Consider the following 17,676-nt stretch of genomic DNA (forward strand, 5'->3'; position numbering starts at 1 on the left):
TTGATGCAGACAAGTTCGGACGAAGCCCAGACTGTATTACACGGTTTGTGTTCCTAACCCTAAGGAGTACTTGATTCTGAATGATGCACTCTCAAGAAGTTATCGGCCACTGCAGACAACGGACGGGCCAGCGGGTTTAACTGTGTGGGTCGATGCGTGAGGAAATCATTGAGAACAAGTGCTCTGGTGGAATAAAATGGATAGTTTTTTGACTGAATTAAATGAATAGATCTCACATCTGTCTGTTGAAAATGAAGAAATGAAAAATTTGGTGCACTTGGTTGCTTTATCTGTTCTTAGGAAACATGCTGGACACCTTGGAAGAGGGCCCCCTTAGTATTAAGGTCTTATTGTAAGCTAGTAACAACACAACAGCTCTTATTTTTCGGCAATAAACAGATGAAAAATTATTCATACTATGTAGCATTTCTTCCTAAAGGTTGCCCTAAATATCAGGCACTGTGCTGTTAACTTTATTTTGTGATTCAGTTTCCTGTCTGCCAGTTCCACCTGTGACTGTAGCTAAAGTATGAGTCTCTGTTTGCTTTCTTCACTAGCTCTCCCTCCCCTTCAACCTGTGCCAAGAAGGCAGCATGATTAAGTACAATATTAAAAAGCCTCTGTGCCTCACAAGCCTAGTTCAGAGCACACCCAAGCCAACTAGATTTGAGCACACAGCAGAGTGTGCGCCACATTGCGGGGTTGTTTGTGTCCAAGGGGGTCCAACCTGACAGCTCAACACCATGAACTGGGCCTTCCTCGAGGGGCTCCTCAGCGGGGTCAACAAGTACTCCACTGCGTTTGGTCGCATCTGGCTCGCCATCGTTTTCATCTTCAGACTTTTGGTCTTTCTGGTGGCCTGCGAGAAGGTCTGGGGGGACGAGCAGAAGGACTTTGACTGCAACACCCGTCAGCCCGGTTGTCAGAATGTCTGCTACGACCACTACTACCCCATCTCCTACACCAGACTATGGGCTCTCCAGCTGATCTTTGTCACTTGTCCATCCCTCCTCGTGACTCTCCATGTGTCCTACAGAAATGACCGGGAGCGCAAACACAAACTGAAGTATGGAGAAGACTGCGTCCCTCTGTATGATAACACCGGGAAGAAACGAGGGGGGCTGTGGTGGACATACTTCTTCAGTCTGCTGTTCAAGATAACAGTGGACGCCGTGTTTGTCTTCCTGCTTTTCTACATCTACGAAGCCGCCTTTTTCCCTCCATTGGTGAAGTGCACTGAAGATCCATGTCCCAATGTGGTGGACTGCTACATTGCTAGGTAAGGGATTCCTTCAAGGTTCTAAATGGTGAAAGATTAAGAAATTTCAGTCTCTATAATGTGCCTTATCTTATGTGTGTTTCACAGGCCCACTGAGAAGAAAATATTCACCGTCTTTATGGTGGTGACCAGCTTCGTATGCATATTTCTTACCCTTTGCGAGGTCTTCTACCTGTGCGGAAAGAGGTTCTGGGAGTGCTGCTGCGGAGGATCCCGCTCCCTCAGGGGGGACTCCTTCATGATGACCAGAACCCCTCTGACTGGGAAGGAAAACTCTGTGTACAACGAGCCCGTCCTGGACAAGAAGCCCAAGGTGGACGACAACATACAATCAAGCAACGAGACTTCAGCCCCACCGTACACATTAGTGGTCACCTGAGAGACGTAATGAGCTTCAGAATAAATCTTAGCAAGAATTATCCGCAAATGCTGAAATAACAAGAAATGCTTGTAAATATAGGTCATGTCACTTTTTTAAAGCAATTTTACATTCAAACTATTTTGTGTTTTTGTCCTTTAATTTTATTGTGCTTAATGGATATCTGCTGCTTTGTAATAAACCTTTAATCTGAAATGATTGATACTGAGCAGAAATGATTTATTTTGATGACATGATTATGTGTTATCTATTTCTATCATACATGGAAGAAAATTGTGCATTGTGAGCATTCACAAACTGGAATTAGTCATAAACAGAGAATGAAACACTAGCATTAGAACCATGTTAAAGTTCTGAAACCACACTTACTGAACATATGTAATGTAATAAAAAGATTTTTTTAAATCATTTTTTTTGCCCGCATATGTGTAAGCACGCAGCAGTATGCAAGAAAGACAAAAATGAATGAAGAAGTATCGCAAACTGAACCAATAGAAATCCAGCCTACGAGGTAAAACATTCAGAAGTAATCAGCACAATCACATACCAAAATGATGGCTATGGGTGTGTATGGGCTATTATTGATTAAAAAAAAAAAAACACCACTCCTACTGTACACTATCGTTTCAGACCACCTCATTGACAAACAACCTGGTTTCTGCTAAGTTCAGAATAATAGGCTGAGAGTTGATTTGTAAAAGGACACTATCAGGAAAATGTGGGTGTACCTGGAAAGTGTGCTGGAAATTCTCCTATCTGAGAAAAAGAACAAGGATATATTTGACTTTATAATATTGACTTTACGTATCTTTGGTGCATTTTTGCTCTACAGCGTTTGCGCAGTCAAACGTTAGGTGTTGGCCTTCTTTAATCCCGATTAACCAAAGGCTGCAAAGAACATATCTCCACATCAGCATTAGCCTGCAGAAAAGATAAGAAACATGCTGATTAGTCTTAGTGTATACACAAACACATTTAAAAGGACTCTATTAAAGTCAACATCCATTTACTAGAGTCACACCTGGAAACTAAATTCAGACTTTCTGTATTAGTCATTTTCAGAAACAGGAGTTGGTAACAGTAGAAGTTAGCAAGAAAAAGAAAAATTGTAAGTTTAACATTAATTGTTCTTGCAGTTTTAGACGTAGCTTGGCGTTTTAAGATAACATGAAGCTGACAACAAGAAAGGAGTTTGTTTTAAGTACACAGAAGTTTGAAGGGACATTCTGGGTGGACGCCATGAGTGGCCACGCCTCGAGTTTCTGGCCAAGGTTTGATTCTTCTACCAACCAAAGCTACCTCCTGAATCACAGTGAGTCTATTTCCCAGACAGGGCAGAGGATGGACTGAGAGGAAACCAGAAATCTAAGGGTAAGTTTTAGTTGTGACTAACTTAAAGTCAGAATTAGGTGTAAATCACTACATTTGGCAGCAGAATGAGCTGGAACTCAAAGTAACTTGCTTTCCAGCTCCAGCTTAAACTTTCTTAAAGTAAAATATTGTAGAGCTGTTTGCACAAGTGAACCTTTACTTCAGAGTGAACCACTTTACAGAGAGGTGGGAGAATATTTCACTCACATATGAATGATTGGATAACTTTATTTGTTGTGTTCTCTGTCCACAGTTTCTTAACATTACCAGGTTAAAAGAAATCAACCAAAGCAGAACTCATGGACTGGAAGTTCCTCGAGGGTCTCCTCAGTGGAGTCAACAAATATTCCACTGCCTTCGGACGGATCTGGCTATCAGTGGTCTTCGTCTTCCGGGTGTTGGTCTTCGTGGTGGCTGCAGAGCGGGTCTGGAGTGACGACCAGGGCAACTTTGACTGCAACACTCGGCAGCCTGGTTGCACCAACATCTGCTACGATTACTTCTTCCCCATCTCTCACATTCGCCTCTGGGCCCTCCAGCTCATCTTTGTCACTTGCCCTTCCTTCATGGTGGTGCTGCACGTAGCTTACAGGGAAGAGCGGGAACGCAAGTACAAGGCCAAGCACGGCGAGAACTGCCGGCTTTACGACAACCCGGGCCAGAAGCACGGTGGGCTGTGGTGGACCTACCTGATGAGCCTCTTCATCAAAACCAGCGTCGAGGTCACTTTCCTCTACTTGCTCCACTACATCTACGACAGCTTCAAGCTGCCCAGGAAGGTCCAGTGTGATGTCAGCCCCTGTCCAAATTTGGTGGACTGCTACATAGCCCGACCGACTGAGAAGACCATTTTCACCTACTTTATGGTGGGGGCATCTGTGTTGTGTGTGATACTCAACATTTGTGAGATTTTCTATCTGATTGCTTCCCGGGTGGTGAATCTCAAGCATCGAGGCATCGTCCACACCACACCTAGGAGGGTCCACCCTGACGTGGACTGTGATGGCTGCAAGTCCTCTCTTGCATCATAGCTGGAGACTCAAGTCTTTCTATGCTCTAGATAACCAAGCATTGGGAAATCTGTTTTTTTTTTTTTTGTTGTTGTTGTTGTTTTTTTTTCACTGTAATTGTTCCTCAAATGTAAGACATCCTCAGTCAGCTGTAGCCTGATATTAGCTCTTTACCTCTGCCGTCTGGACTGACTGACTGGAGGCATGATTATAGAAACCAGTGATTCCTTCAATGCACACATAGTATTGTTTATCAAGTATTGTCATTAGACAGCCTCGAGGGTATCCTCTGAGGGTACATTTATACATTGTATAGGATATAACAGACATTTTCTATTATCTCAGTTTTTTTTTTTTTTGTTGTTTTGTTTTTTGTTTTTTTTAAATATTATTATGATACAACTATGTAATGAAATCATCACAGAATGATTGGTCAAGTGATGAAAGTGTATGCATTCTCTCCACAGCAATGACAATAAAGGTTTTGTCTTACTATGATGCAACCAGAGAACTTGATTTAGATCGGCTTCAATCTCTCCTTCTTCACTAGCGTCCTGTCACCACGTGGTGGCACCAAACGCACAATCATGTGATAAGCAAGAAGCCTTCAGAGAAAAACAGCTCCCGGATTTCTATTATTTTATATTAGTTTATCGTTTGAATTATTAATTCCTACCAGATTCTTAATCCTCTGTCGTGGTCATTTTTTATTTTTTATTTTTATAGATTCCACAGTGACCTTTGACTTTTTAACAGCAATTATATTTGATAATAATAAATGTTAATAAACACATATATTATTAATAATGAATAAAGTGAACTGACTATAGTGTTGCATGTATACACGTTGTTGCAACCACACACAAAACAAAAGGTTAGGTTAGGTTAGGCTTGGTTAGGTAAGCCTAACAGGTGCATCTCGTTTGCTAATTAGCAACCATCACCTTCAAAATAAAAGTCTGAGACAATATGAGGAGTATTATGGAGTACATGGAGTATTTTCTTGGAATATTTGAATACATTTTGAGCTTCAGTTTGCAAAACAGTCCTAATTATGATAAGTGTTTTTTAATATAAACTTTTTCTGATAATCTCACGCCCTTTGAGATAAGGTTTTATTTTGAAAAAGCAGTGTGCAGAAGTGTCCTGTGTGTCACTATCTGCTCTGACAGTGGCGAGCGTGTGTTTGGTTTGAAGAGGACGCTCCGACCAGGCCGACAACGCGCAGGGCTCGCTGTCATTTCAACTGAATGGTGACCTAAACAGAGATGTCCGGTACAGGTAATGAACTAGTCCGTGGAGTTCATGTGTTTACAAGTATGTAAAGTGTTCAACAGTGTTCGTTTCAAACTTTCGCGAAGTTTGGTTGGGCGTGGTGTGACACGGCAGTAGCAGCGTGGAGGTGATAATCATTAGGATAGAAGCAATATTTGTTTTGTGAGTAATTAAATAAAATGTCCTTATGGCTTTCTGCCAAGTTAGAACTAAACTGTCAACCCTTTCGTTTGAAAGTCTACAATGATGATGTTCTGATAACTCTGATCTGAATGATTTCAATCTGCAGCCTTTGCCCCTGTGGTTAAATTATCCGGCTCAGCAGCTTTGTGGACTGTCACCCCTGCATAAGGGGTTGAGTGGGATTCCCCAAATGTTAGGTCTTGAAATACCTTGTCCTGTCAAGGTGGGAGAGGTAGCATTTTTTAATGTAGACTTGTCCTCACGTGTCACCTATAACTATAACCACACAAAACACATGAGTAAGGATCAGTTTCATGGTCCGTTCCATCAATCAGTTCAGACCCTTATGTTTTGTGAGACCTAACCTTCTTTTCCACATGTGGTGTGAATTGAGAGCATCTTGAAAACTTGTTTATATGGCACATGTTTGTGCAGTCTACAATGTGGAGCTATGTGCCCGGCAGCTAATCATTAGGATAATATGGAGACTTGTCCTCTGTCTCACACATACACCAGTATCTATTTGCCTTCTCAAACACAGATCGAGATCAGCATCGTGTGATTGGACACATCAGTTAAGATATGTTACGTTAGTCAAGCCAAGTCAAGTTTGAGACATTTTCTGACTATGGCGTGAACTGAATCCTTTTTGTTCCTCTTTATTGGACTTTAAGATGCTGGTTTGTACAGTCTGCACTGTAGCTATGTGCTCAGCAGCTAATCATTAACACAGGTGACATATCTGCTGTGGCTTTGACCTGGCTCCCTAGCCTCCGATCAATAGCAGTAGCAACATGGCCGATGTAAGGTTATCTGAAATCACTGAAACTCTATGTTGTGGAAGGCTAGCTTGCTTTTCTCCTCCGTCCGTCCTCCCACCCCGCTCTCCTCTCCTCAGGAGTGTGTTGTTCCAGCCTGGAGGAGCCTAAGGCCCTGATGAAGATGGGTCTGAGCGTGGTCCTCGTCGGTCACGTTAACTTCCTGTTGGGAGCGCTGATGCACGGCGTGGTGCTCAGACACATCAACCTCCACAAGCAGGCCCGGGCCATGGAGTACGCCATCTCCAACGTGATCGCCCTCACGTCCGGACTAGTGGTGAGTGCACGGCGGACAGATTTTGCGGTAGTGTCAAGGATGGAAATAGGTGACGTCTCTTTGGAGCTTTTGGGTGTGAGGTTCAACATTCTCTGTGTTACCATTCCAGAAATAAGTCACAAGTCATGGTTCGCTGCATGTGCATTGTTTTCCTACAGGGCTATGATGCCGTAAGTTCAACACTGTGACAAAAAAGTATGTGAACCCTTTGGAACAACATGTTTTTGTTTTTGCATAGGCCATAAAATGTTTCGACTATGGACTTAAGCTAACTTTTCATTTCCATTCCACTCCACTGGTCTTTTTGAAGTGGCACTACGTTCCACTGTTAATGTGAATATGACAGTACTCAGAATTTGATAAGGATCGTATTCCATTTTGATATTCAGAATGAGGCCCCAGTGGGATATGTGGAATATGCACATGGTTTTAGATGTAGTCTTTAAATGTCTACAGCGTATGTGTCTCAGTCAAGTTTTTTTTCAGTTTACCACATCCAGATTATTGCCTCTTCCCGCTCAGCGCTCTCTGTTTTGTACACAAACCAACCAGCCAACAGTTTCTAAGGCTGTGGTAGAAACTCATGTCCAAATGTCACACATTTGTGATGGAAAGGAAAAACACAAGACGCAGCTCTAACCTATTCTAAATGTTTGTATGGTCGAGCATGACCTAAGTTTTATGTCAGTCTGAGAATGCACCGATCTATGTAAATGGGAATAGGAGTGCAAGATAAATTTTTAGTAGACATGTTAATATCCCAGTCAGAAATCTGTCTTTTTTTGAAAAAGGGACAAAAAACTGAATGTTTATAAAAATAGCATCGACAATATTTCTGCAATCTGAAATCATTCTCTCGTCCCCTCAATCTGGTTTAACTGTTTACATTAACGCAAAGTGGAATGATCTGATAAGCTGTGTGTGTATACATGCTTCACGACATTAGTCAGAGTAGAATTTTTTGACATGCGCAGTGTCATCTGCTGCTTTGGACGACCAAATTGTGTGGAACCAGAAACTGCGTCTTCTCTCGCCAACTTTATTGACCAAGACAGGCCCACATCACTTCCGGCATCATTTATGTTTCCACACAGCTCATTTCAAGCGTTTTGACCATTGAGGCGTCCAATAACTATTGACTCTTAAAACACTGATCAAAAAAAAAAAAAAAAAAGAGCGCTCAGCCACAGACTTCTCTAACTCCCAAAAACTCGCCTCACCACCTGACCTTTCCATATATTTGTCCCCACATATACGTCAAACGTAGGCAGAAAGAATGTCTTCCCATTAGATCAAGCGTTAACATTGTTATTAGGTGCTAGTATTTTTTTCACCCTTGAATGATTCGTCAAATGTCTGTACCACCCCTCTGAGTCTGATGCCTTATGATCTGTACAAACACTGAGCTCTATGTTTGCCAATTCTCAACTCCTGTATCCTGTAGGGGAAGGATGTATTCAGTATGGGAGGAAAAATCAATGATATGTGTATTATTCCTGAAGGTAGATTCAGTTTGAAGCTCTGGCTTGCAGACACAAATGCAGATAATTCCAAAGGGTTCACTTTTAGCCATTGTGCAGCTTCCTCTTCTAGAAATGCTACACTAATAGATTGTTTGGGTTTGTGCCAGAAAAGATCCTAATTGCTGCGGGAATAAGCCTTTCACGAGGATGCAATGAGATCATGTGTTAAAATGTCCCAACTAAGCCCCTTAAAATTGTGTCAAACATGTTTGAAACCTGCAAAACAACATCGGCCTTTGTTGGAATCATCGAGACTTTGGGGTCGTCTTGTTAAACCACTTTCCCTCAATGAAGAATAACTGTAAATTCCCCTATTTAGAAAGGCAGACATAGTTGTATCTTGTAATGATTTTGTACTTTAAGCCTTACAAAACCAACTTTGACACACACGGGTACTTGAAGGCATGTTTTAAATGCTTTTGTTCTTGGCACCGCTGTGGTGTTGAGTCTGTAAGAGACGCGTATGACATGAAAAAGTGTTGTAGTTTAGTTATAGTTTAGTAGTTTCTTTTCAGTGTGTTGTCATGGACACACGGTAGCTGATGTGAATGTTTTTTTTTTGTTTCTTCTTTGCAGGGAATTGTTGTTGGGATTCTGGCTATCATACTGTCTAAGAATAAGAAGAGCAAAGGCCTGGTTAGTATCCCTTCTGCTTTCACTCTCTCCTCTCTGCTTGTCTTGTTGATCTGTTGTCACTGTGCCAAACTGCCTATTTTTCCTCTCAACATATCCATCTACCCGCGCTGCTCTTTCAGCTTTGTTGCTCTTTCTTCTCAGCTTTCTCGTGACTTAAAAAGCCTGCACGTTGCCTCAGGTGTCTGGATCCAGCCTCATGGAGCCGGAACAGCCTCTTGTTTGTTAACCCTCTACCTCCGCTCCTATAGTTTGGCATCTCCTCTCTGTTTATTCAGTCAGCTGTCGGGCTGATCAGACGGGACTGACGAGGCAGTCGGCTGAATGAGTGTGCCGGAGAGCTCGATAAGCCACACCTTGCTCCCTTTGTTAGCAAGGGCCACTCTGAGACGGGCAGGGCCGAGCTAACACAGACCAGTCTGACTAAACTGTCTTCAGTCAGGCATCTGGAGGCATCTGGAGGGAAACCTGTTGAATGAAAACATAGGCCTTTATCGCATGTTTCTGACCTACATCTTCTAATCTCGCTGACAAATTGCAGCACTTATTGTTGTCCTTATCCAGGTCACTCAGTCATCTTCATAGTCATAGGTCTAGACAACATGTGTGCTCCATCACATGTGTCATTTATCATTATAAGTAGCAGAATATTTCTGATTGGAGTATAACTGCAGTGTGTGGTATTGTGACGTTTTTATCAGTCTAACTTCTCAGCACTTCCAGTCATCTCAGTGCTGATTGTGGCCAACTCAAACACAGTCACACACGGTTCAGTTTTTTTTTTTTTAAAGGTCAATTAATTCCTGAACGCTAACGTGCACTGTGATTTGTATCAAATGGTTCTGTATTTAAACGTCACTTTTCTCACTAATGGTACTTTAAAGCACTTTACATGAACTTCACGTTCAGACTCGCAGAGGAATTAGGAACAAAGTCATCCTAGTTTGCAAGATCTATCCATTGCTCTTGGGACCTTTTCATGTTATTTAAAATGATGCCAGCTATCAGCAACCCTATCTTAATCGCAGCCAAGTGACACTTAAATGTCGTACCAAACACATGTATACAAGGGGGATTTAACCAAGACTGGTCAAACCAGCGCAGCAGATATTAGGTAACATTTAACGTCAAAATAAAATCTGGATTAACTTGATTCTGCCCACACTGTGATCAAAAGTGATTTTCCAAAGCAAAGCAACACATGATGAATATTATTATTATTATTAAGTTGTATTTTATTTTATTTTTTTGCCGCAGCAGACTTTACTTGTAAGAGTTTTCCAATCTGAACATAAAGAATCTCTCTTCTTTTTCTAGGAAAGTCCTTCCATGAATGCTAAATGCTCATAGATGCTTTCAAATTTCACTCTATGCTGAAGTAAATCTGTGGAATTGTAAAATGGATTATCCATAAAGCTGCTTTAAAGCGTGTTTTTGATATTAAGTTACTTCTTTATTTCTTCTTTTTTGTTCTCTTCGTGGTTAAATGTCCCAGTTTCATGCTGCAGCTGTACCATTAAAGCTACTCTATGTGCTCTGACAGTTTAACATTAAGTGTCCCAGAGAAAGTCATGACAATAGCAGGGAGAGCTGAAACCCAGCCGTTGCAACACCTGCGCTTTTCCTGCTATGACATGTCAAAATATCTTTTGTTTACTCTGTGTCATTCATTTGTTTATTCACTTTTGCACACGCCCCACTTTCCCAGATTGAGGCTTCGTCCTGTCGGCCTTCAAGAATTTCTTCCCTGATTATTACTCGTATTACTGATATTATTGTCCCTCTCCCTCCCCAGACGTGGTCTCTCTTCTCCATCAGCCTGCTGTCAGCCCTCATGGCGGCAGCTTCGACCATCGGGCTCTTCGTGTCTGCGGTCAGGGCCATCATTCACGGTGGGCGGAGCCTCTTGACACACTGCCGCTTCCCCGACGCCATCAGCTACTCCAGCGTCACCAACGAGTGTCCCTTTGACCCCACGCGCATCTATGTGAGTGCACAACTGCGCACGGCAGATGCTGAGGCGAAAGGCATCGACTGACCTTTTCTGCAGCAGCCAGCTCTTTGTACAGCTGACCGTTGCCACTGCTGCGTAAACACGAGAGAGCAGGGCGAGGCTACTGTGTTCGTTTTGTGCGTGTACATAAGGGTGGGAGTGGGAGAAGAGGTGGGAAGTTGGGTGTCTATCTTTTCTGTCACTCAGTCACTTTCACCCTGGTGACAGAAACGCTGACCTGACCCTGACCCCTCCAGGCTGTGTCCTGCTCCAGTGTGCTACAGATGGACTGTCAGGCCTGCTCAGCCTCACAGCTGCCTCCATGCGCCGGCACCACTGTGGCATTGTTAGCTGACAATTTGTCAGCTGAGTGACCTTTGTCTTAAGCTGGATTTAGTCATGGCACGGGGGGGTTAATGGCAGAGCCGCTACAGATGCACGCAGCGTATGTTCCGATTTGAGTCGGATTTCAGCTGTTCAGCTGCACAAATGCAACCATAAGTCAGTATTAGACCCCACAGAATCTGTTTATATTGTGTACATCACTTGTGTGAGGGCATCAGTGGAAACTCTCGACTTGACCTTCCGGGCAGCCATGAATAAACTGGCTATTTACCAATCGCTACACAGACATGTTTTATTTTGAGCGGACTGTCCAAGTGTGTTCTTTCTCATTTACTCCGCTGTATGCTCTGGCCACTGGATACCAAAACACTGGTGACCTATGCTTAGTGCTTGTACCTGAATGCATCCTGATGCGCAACTAATTCTACTTCTGCTTTTTAGCTAAAATATTTCTTCGCTCTCAGTGTCCTCAGCTGTTAAAGTGTTTAGGCAACCACAAAACTTACAAATAACTTTGTCCTTGTTCACTGAGACTGCAGGTTCTGTTCCCCCACAGCTGCCTATTAGCTGGGAGGCTCCACTACTACTGCTGGAGGGTGTATTACATCACCTGAAAAGTGTGTTCTGGTCTTCTGGTTCTGACACTCCTGGTTGCTTGAAGGCAGTAATGATTTTCATGCCAGGTTTATTCGCTTTGCTTTCTGCATTTTTCATCAAGATTTCCAAACTCAGAGCTGTACCTTTCATTCTGTTTGTAGCCTGAAAGTCAGCGCGTCTAACGAAAGGCAGCTCTTTTACTTTCAAGTCCCTCTGTGCACTTTGATACGTTTCTGCTATGCATATTTTATCGTCAGTGCTGACTCTCTTGTGCAAACTGAACACTTGCTGGTGTTTGTTTTGCAGCACTACGCCGCCGTCAGAGAATGAGTCACATTCTAGATCTAGGTCTCGTTCTAGGTCTCTTGCACTCCAATTGCACTCTGCATGGTCCAGCTGGTGTTCCACTAACTCCTCTCCTCTGCCTCCCCAGAGTACCACTCTGATCCTTTGGACACCTCTGATCGTGACCTGTGTCATCCAGATGGTGTTTTCTGCTCGTTGCTTTGCTGTGTGCGTTTCATTCCTGGGTCTGCCTTGCTGCCCTACCAGGAAGAGACGCAGAAACTATACCAAAGCGGTGAGGTTTCAACCCAAACACACAATTAGCTCCTTTGAAAACTGAATTCCTGGTCTGGTGTTGATCAGAAAACTGAAATCACATTTAAAATTCTCTGTGTAGGTCAATGTGGTGAGGCCAGCGGAGGTAGCTGCTCCCTCTCGCTATACTGAACCTCCTCGGAGCAGCAGCCAACCTGTAGCACGCCGTACTGAGCCTCCAAGAAGTTCCAGTGAACCTCCAAGATGGAACACTGGGCCTCCAAGACAGGAGCACCGACAGGAGCACCGACCGCAGCACGTCCCCCGCCAGCACCAGAGCCTTCCTCCTTCAGAGAGACGACCTCTTAACAAGCCACACAGGGAAAGGTCAAACCGAGAAAGGCCACAGTCGAGGCCTGGCACCCAGCAAAGGGCACCAGAGCAGCACCAGCTGCTGGAGAGGGGTACACTGGAAAGGTCCAGCTTCTGGATTTAGCCACATGCCATATCTTCTTCATCTATGCAGTCGTTACTGTTACAGTGCTTGAAGTCAAACTTTATATTCACAACACTCATTTCCAGTCAGTACGTCAAGTTATGACGTCGGAGGCAGGAAATGTTTTTAGTAGATCATGTGTCAGTTTTCTAAGTTTCAGATTGTCCATATTTATCATTATCCTTGTTATGTGAGTTTGTTCTTGTCTTTCTACTTATGCAAGACTAATTATTTATGTCAACAGCTAAATCCTGTAAATACGAGGCATGTAGGCTGTTCTTAAGGGAATAGTTTGTCCTGATGAGAAGTAACTTGTTACATTCTGCCCGTTTTGGGTGAGAAGATAGCCACATCTCTGTTGTCTATGTTAAATGTGAAGCCGTACTGATGGTATAGTTAGCTTAACTTAACATGACTAAAAGCATGTAGGAATAGCTTGCACTCACCATTTATTTATGAAAAGTGTAAAAATGACAAGTTGCTGTCTTTTGGTAGGCAGGTAAAGTGGAAAGATCCAAGTGTTTCCATTGTGCTTAAGCTTTAGTGCTACTCTCCTTATCTCACAGCCTAAACAAACTTCCTTGAGTTTTTGTTATGTTCAGATTTGTTGCTATTCGTCACCAGATTAAACTAGGTCAGTACAGACTGCCAACAGCTATATTAACGATGTAATGTGAAAGCACTTTAACAAAACTCGTTTTTGTTTTAAGTGTTGTTGTTTTCTACCAATTTGGAGCTTAGCATTGCTTAGGGCATGACTGGAAACACCTTGTTTGATACAACATATGTCTATCAGCCCCACTAAATCTCACTTACCAACACTACATTCCTCTTTTTTATCCTAATACAAGCAGAAATGGCTTGGCTGTTTTAACCTGCTTCAGTCAGTATGCTAACTTAAGCTAATGGTCAAGTGGCTCTAACTAAAGGCCATGTGGTTGTGCTCCTTTTTTTTGGTCCATACATGAGCAGAAACGGCCAAGTAAGCTGATTTAATCTGCTTTAGTTGGTTTGCTAAGCAAATGGTCTCATGGCCCTAGTTATTGTCTCAGGACAACATTCCTGTTTTTGGTTCACACATAAGCACCAATAGCCAAGCTAGCTATTTTAACCTGCTATAAATGGTATGCTAAGCTAAGCCAATAGGTCTCATGGCTCCAGCTTCAATATTTGGCATGAACACAAGGGAATAGTTCTTAACTTCTGCCTAAATCGTTGCAAGACAAGTGTTTCCCCCATTAAGTATTTCTTTTAATGTTTGGTTTTATGTGTATAATGGAGACCGGTATTGTATAAATATAAGTATGTATGGACCATGGACTATATATTAGGGTGGACGTTTCTTTTACTTCAGGCAGGATAGACTGACAATTAAGAGGAATATATCTGCTGTTAGGTCAATGGAAACGATATTGCAAGTTTTTGTATTTATTTCCCTGGTAAATAAATATTTTTTTTGTTGTTTTTACTGAAAACTATCCAACTGTCTGCTGTCTTTCCTCATATGTGTTTTTCATGTGCATTCACAGCAGCAGCTGACCTGACAGGTATGACTGGTTGCACACATGTAGCAATCCTGGCTGCTTGGTGGAAACACTCCTGTCAGGCGCATGTTAATAAGCAGTGTGCTGTGACCCGCTGTAGACCTGTGACAGCAACGTTCAGCTGTCGGACCCAGACACAGACCCAGGCGGTTCATTCCGCACATATTGCGAACAGAAATGAGGACACGGCTCAATCGTGCAGCTTTGAAACACATAGGTATATTTCAGGTCCAACAGAACAAACATGACATCCTCACATGAGGTTTTCATGCAACAGAAAAATAGGAAGGAGGGGGCAGTTGGGAAGGAAGGAAGAAAGAAGGGGGCATATTTGTCCAACACAGGTACCAGTTCATCAGGCAGTGAGAATAGAAAAGGATTAAACTGCAGTAGACCAGGGAATAGCAACTGTTGTTCCTTATCCTACCAGCAGAAGGCAGTGACACTAAAGGATCCCCGAAGCAGAGGTGCGGCTGGTTAGGAAGCTCCTGTGCAAATGTTTGGTACAAGTTAACTTTAGATCAGTCTTATTGTCGTGTGAGTGAAGCTGCACCGGGACAAGTCTCAGGCTCTCACTTTGCCCTCATAGCACAGAAAAATTCAGTGTGTGAGGTCATGAAATATTGGGCATATCATATAAACCGGTACTAAACAGCGGCCTGATGTTAGCCTATTGCGAACCTCAGATGTTTTTTAGCCTCTTAAAAAATAAATCAATTGCATAAAATGATATTAAATATAAAAACGGATGAATATGGTATGGTCTAATGAAGGAAAAAGCGTCTGCTTTGCTATTTAATGAGCATTTAATAGTTTTTATAACGCTCCTTGGTAATCCATTATCACATGTAAAAGCCTTGCTTTTCTTGATCAAACTATCTTACGAGCACTGAAGTTTTTTTTTTCCAGTTTGCCCAATGCTTAGCCACCTCAAATACTGAATTTGAGAGTGTGTGGTTAACCTTCAAAACAGAAGATGGCAATAAAGATCCATTCATGGGGGCATTAAGGTGTGACCCACAGTATGAGAGTGGTGCTGGGCCGGCTGTGCTGCAGCCAGTGGCCACGTTTACATGTGCACAGTATTTTGGTTTTATTTGCGTTTGCATGGTCCATTGACTCAACCGGAAGTTTTTTTGTTCTCCCCCAGAGACGTAGATTCGAAATTATTTGACATTCTTGGATCACAAATGAGATCAAATAAGATAATAGGAGTGCCACTGTAAATGCAGCCACTGACGTCTGTCGGTCAGGACGCGTGTCTGAGCTCGCTGCTGCGTCACGAACCACGTCGTAGCTGCTCAGCAACCAGGTTAGTCCAGGAGGTCAGGAGAGCGTTCAGCTAGAAGAGTGATGGACGAGCCCTTAGTGAGTTCTCTGTCTGTCAGAGGAAAAAGAAAGCGAGGGGGTGGGAGGGCAGGGCAGAGAAATATTTCTGCCCGGGTCCAGGACTTGAGGAGGACGCTGCAGAACTACAAAAAGATACCACGTGCGTAAACTGTTTTTTTTGTTTGTTTGTTTGTTTGTTTTTTTTTTTGTTTTTTTTCTGTGGATTTTGTCATCATCAGGTCATGCAGTATGGTGAGAGGTTACAACTACCTTAAATTTACTGCTCATTGTTAGAGAACTTTAAAATACTTACAAATTAAGAAACAACACAACATGGTAATACTGTAAAAGTTAGCCCCAAGCATACGCTTTTACATTCACATGCACGCACACGCATTCAGACCAAATAATGCACAGCCGTGCTTCAGAAACACATGGCGGCTCAAACGATATGTGCTACTGGTGTCGTCGCTCAAATGCATCAAGGTATCCCTCCCCTCGCTTCACTGGAATTCCATATACCTCCTCTGTAATTAATCCACACATCTCAAAGACTTCAACATTTTCTCTTGCTCTCACTGTAAACTGGAATATGATCATCTTAAACAACAAAGTAAAAGCACAACAATAATAATAATAATAATAATAATAATAATAATAATAATAATAATAATAATATTACAATGAATAAATAAAACCACATGGAAGAGGAAAACAGTATGTACACATGAACAAAAAATAAGCATTTAAATTTAAAAAATCAACAAAATGCAAGTCGATATCAATATAAACCTAATGGGATCTTAGGCCTTCTTTTTCTCAGCGAAAGATCATATAGCAATAAAATCCCAAGAACCCCACCCTCAATCCCAACCGACCGACTGGATCAGAACCAGGAAAGCTACGCTACATAATACTGCCTTTCACCGCCAGAGAGTGTGCACCATACATGAAGACAATTGTACTTCATCTTATGATATACATGGACGAACAGTATATACATGATATACATGTGTGTGTGTATAGCAATCCCCACCCAGCAACAAAAAAAAAAAACACATTTTGTCACAAGCTCCATGGAAATCCGACATTCCAGAGACAGAATGAGAAATACGGGAACGTCGACGGGCGCTTCTGTTGAGTGATCGTTAAACGTGCACTAAATGTCCATTAAGTTTCCCAAATTAAAAAAAAAAAACAAAATAAAACAGAATTATGAAATGAAAGCGATGACTTTTCTCGCTCTTCTCCCTCCATCCTTGCTCACAACGACAACAACAACAACAGAAAGATGATATGAGAAACGAGAACCATCATGCATCGATTTGAGTGACTGTTTCAACAGCAACAGAGAGAGGGTGAGGCGGAGAAAAAAAAAGAGGAGAGAAAAGAAATTAAAAAGGGCTCAGAACTGGGAGGCCGAGCTGGGGTCGCACTGGAGTAGCCGGACGATGGAGGGGTCGCTTTTGGCACCTTTGATGAACTCCTCAAGGGATAGTTTGCCTGCGGGGCAGATAGACGGGGGGAGAGAAAAACAGGAGGAGGACAGCGGTTATTACGTACGAATATGTCAGCGGGAGTTGTGTTACATGTAAACTACAAAACCCTCTGAATAAACGAAGAGTAGAACTCTTAGAAGCCTGAAGGATCGGGATCATTTTGCACCTGATTTGAATCTGCGAAATACTCTCAGTTCTTGGCCTCATGGAGTCCACAAGGTTGCGTAACGTCATTTCTGCAGATTTTGCACATTCACGCTGACAATTTCTTGTTCCACCACATTCCAAAGCATCCCAAAAAAACTACTCTCAGCTGACTGCATGTGAAGTCCACAGAACTCAGCGTCATGCTTTGTGACACGGTGCATTACCCTGCAGGAAGAAGCCGCTAAAAGATGCGGCCGCGAAGGGAAGCACGTGGTCGGAGTCGATAATCAGATAGGGTGCGGTATTTAAACCATGACTGATTGATATTAATGGACCCGAAGAAAAGCTTCCTCACACCATTACGCCGGCAGCATCAGCAGCCATGACTACTGACTCACTCCGTGGGTTCAAATTCCAAGTTCTGATTCTATCGTCTGC

The 17,676-nt window shown here is 42.7% G+C and overlaps 4 protein-coding genes across 4 annotated transcripts in view; 3 read left to right on the plus strand and 1 right to left on the minus strand.

Moving 5' to 3' along the window:
* Positions 1–444: 444 nt before the first annotated feature.
* LOC125020410 (gap junction beta-4 protein-like) lies at positions 445–2,067 on the plus strand. Its single transcript, XM_047605748.1, has 2 exons — positions 445–1,279; positions 1,367–2,067. Exons 1-2 carry the CDS (start codon positions 744–746, stop codon positions 1,656–1,658), a joined length of 828 nt encoding a protein of 275 aa, XP_047461704.1. The 5' UTR covers positions 445–743; the 3' UTR covers positions 1,659–2,067.
* Positions 2,068–2,940: 873 nt separating this feature from the next.
* On the plus strand, positions 2,941–4,547 carry LOC125020152 (gap junction beta-3 protein-like). The gene is made up of 2 exons (XM_047605439.1): positions 2,941–3,029; positions 3,283–4,547. Exon 2 carries the CDS (start codon positions 3,329–3,331, stop codon positions 4,058–4,060), a length of 732 nt encoding a protein of 243 aa, XP_047461395.1. The 5' UTR covers positions 2,941–3,029; positions 3,283–3,328; the 3' UTR covers positions 4,061–4,547.
* A 659-nt stretch (positions 4,548–5,206) lies between these two features.
* On the plus strand, positions 5,207–14,197 carry tmem54b (transmembrane protein 54b). Its single transcript, XM_047604124.1, has 6 exons — positions 5,207–5,320; positions 6,396–6,592; positions 8,692–8,751; positions 10,544–10,735; positions 12,117–12,263; positions 12,366–14,197. Exons 1-6 carry the CDS (start codon positions 5,308–5,310, stop codon positions 12,717–12,719), a joined length of 963 nt encoding a protein of 320 aa, XP_047460080.1. The 5' UTR covers positions 5,207–5,307; the 3' UTR covers positions 12,720–14,197.
* A 265-nt stretch (positions 14,198–14,462) lies between these two features.
* Positions 14,463–17,676, minus strand: part of LOC125020205 (hippocalcin-like protein 1) — a 38,659-nt gene continuing 35,445 nt past the window's right edge. Inside the window, exon 5 of the mRNA XM_047605513.1 lies at positions 14,463–17,095. Within this exon, the coding sequence (XP_047461469.1) occupies positions 16,998–17,095 (98 nt within the window). The 3' untranslated portion in view covers positions 14,463–16,997. The remainder of the gene's footprint in view (positions 17,096–17,676) is intronic.

The sequence above is a fragment of the Mugil cephalus genome, chromosome 14, assembly GCF_022458985.1.
Source record: "Mugil cephalus isolate CIBA_MC_2020 chromosome 14, CIBA_Mcephalus_1.1, whole genome shotgun sequence".
Taxonomy (NCBI): domain Eukaryota; kingdom Metazoa; phylum Chordata; class Actinopteri; order Mugiliformes; family Mugilidae; genus Mugil; species Mugil cephalus.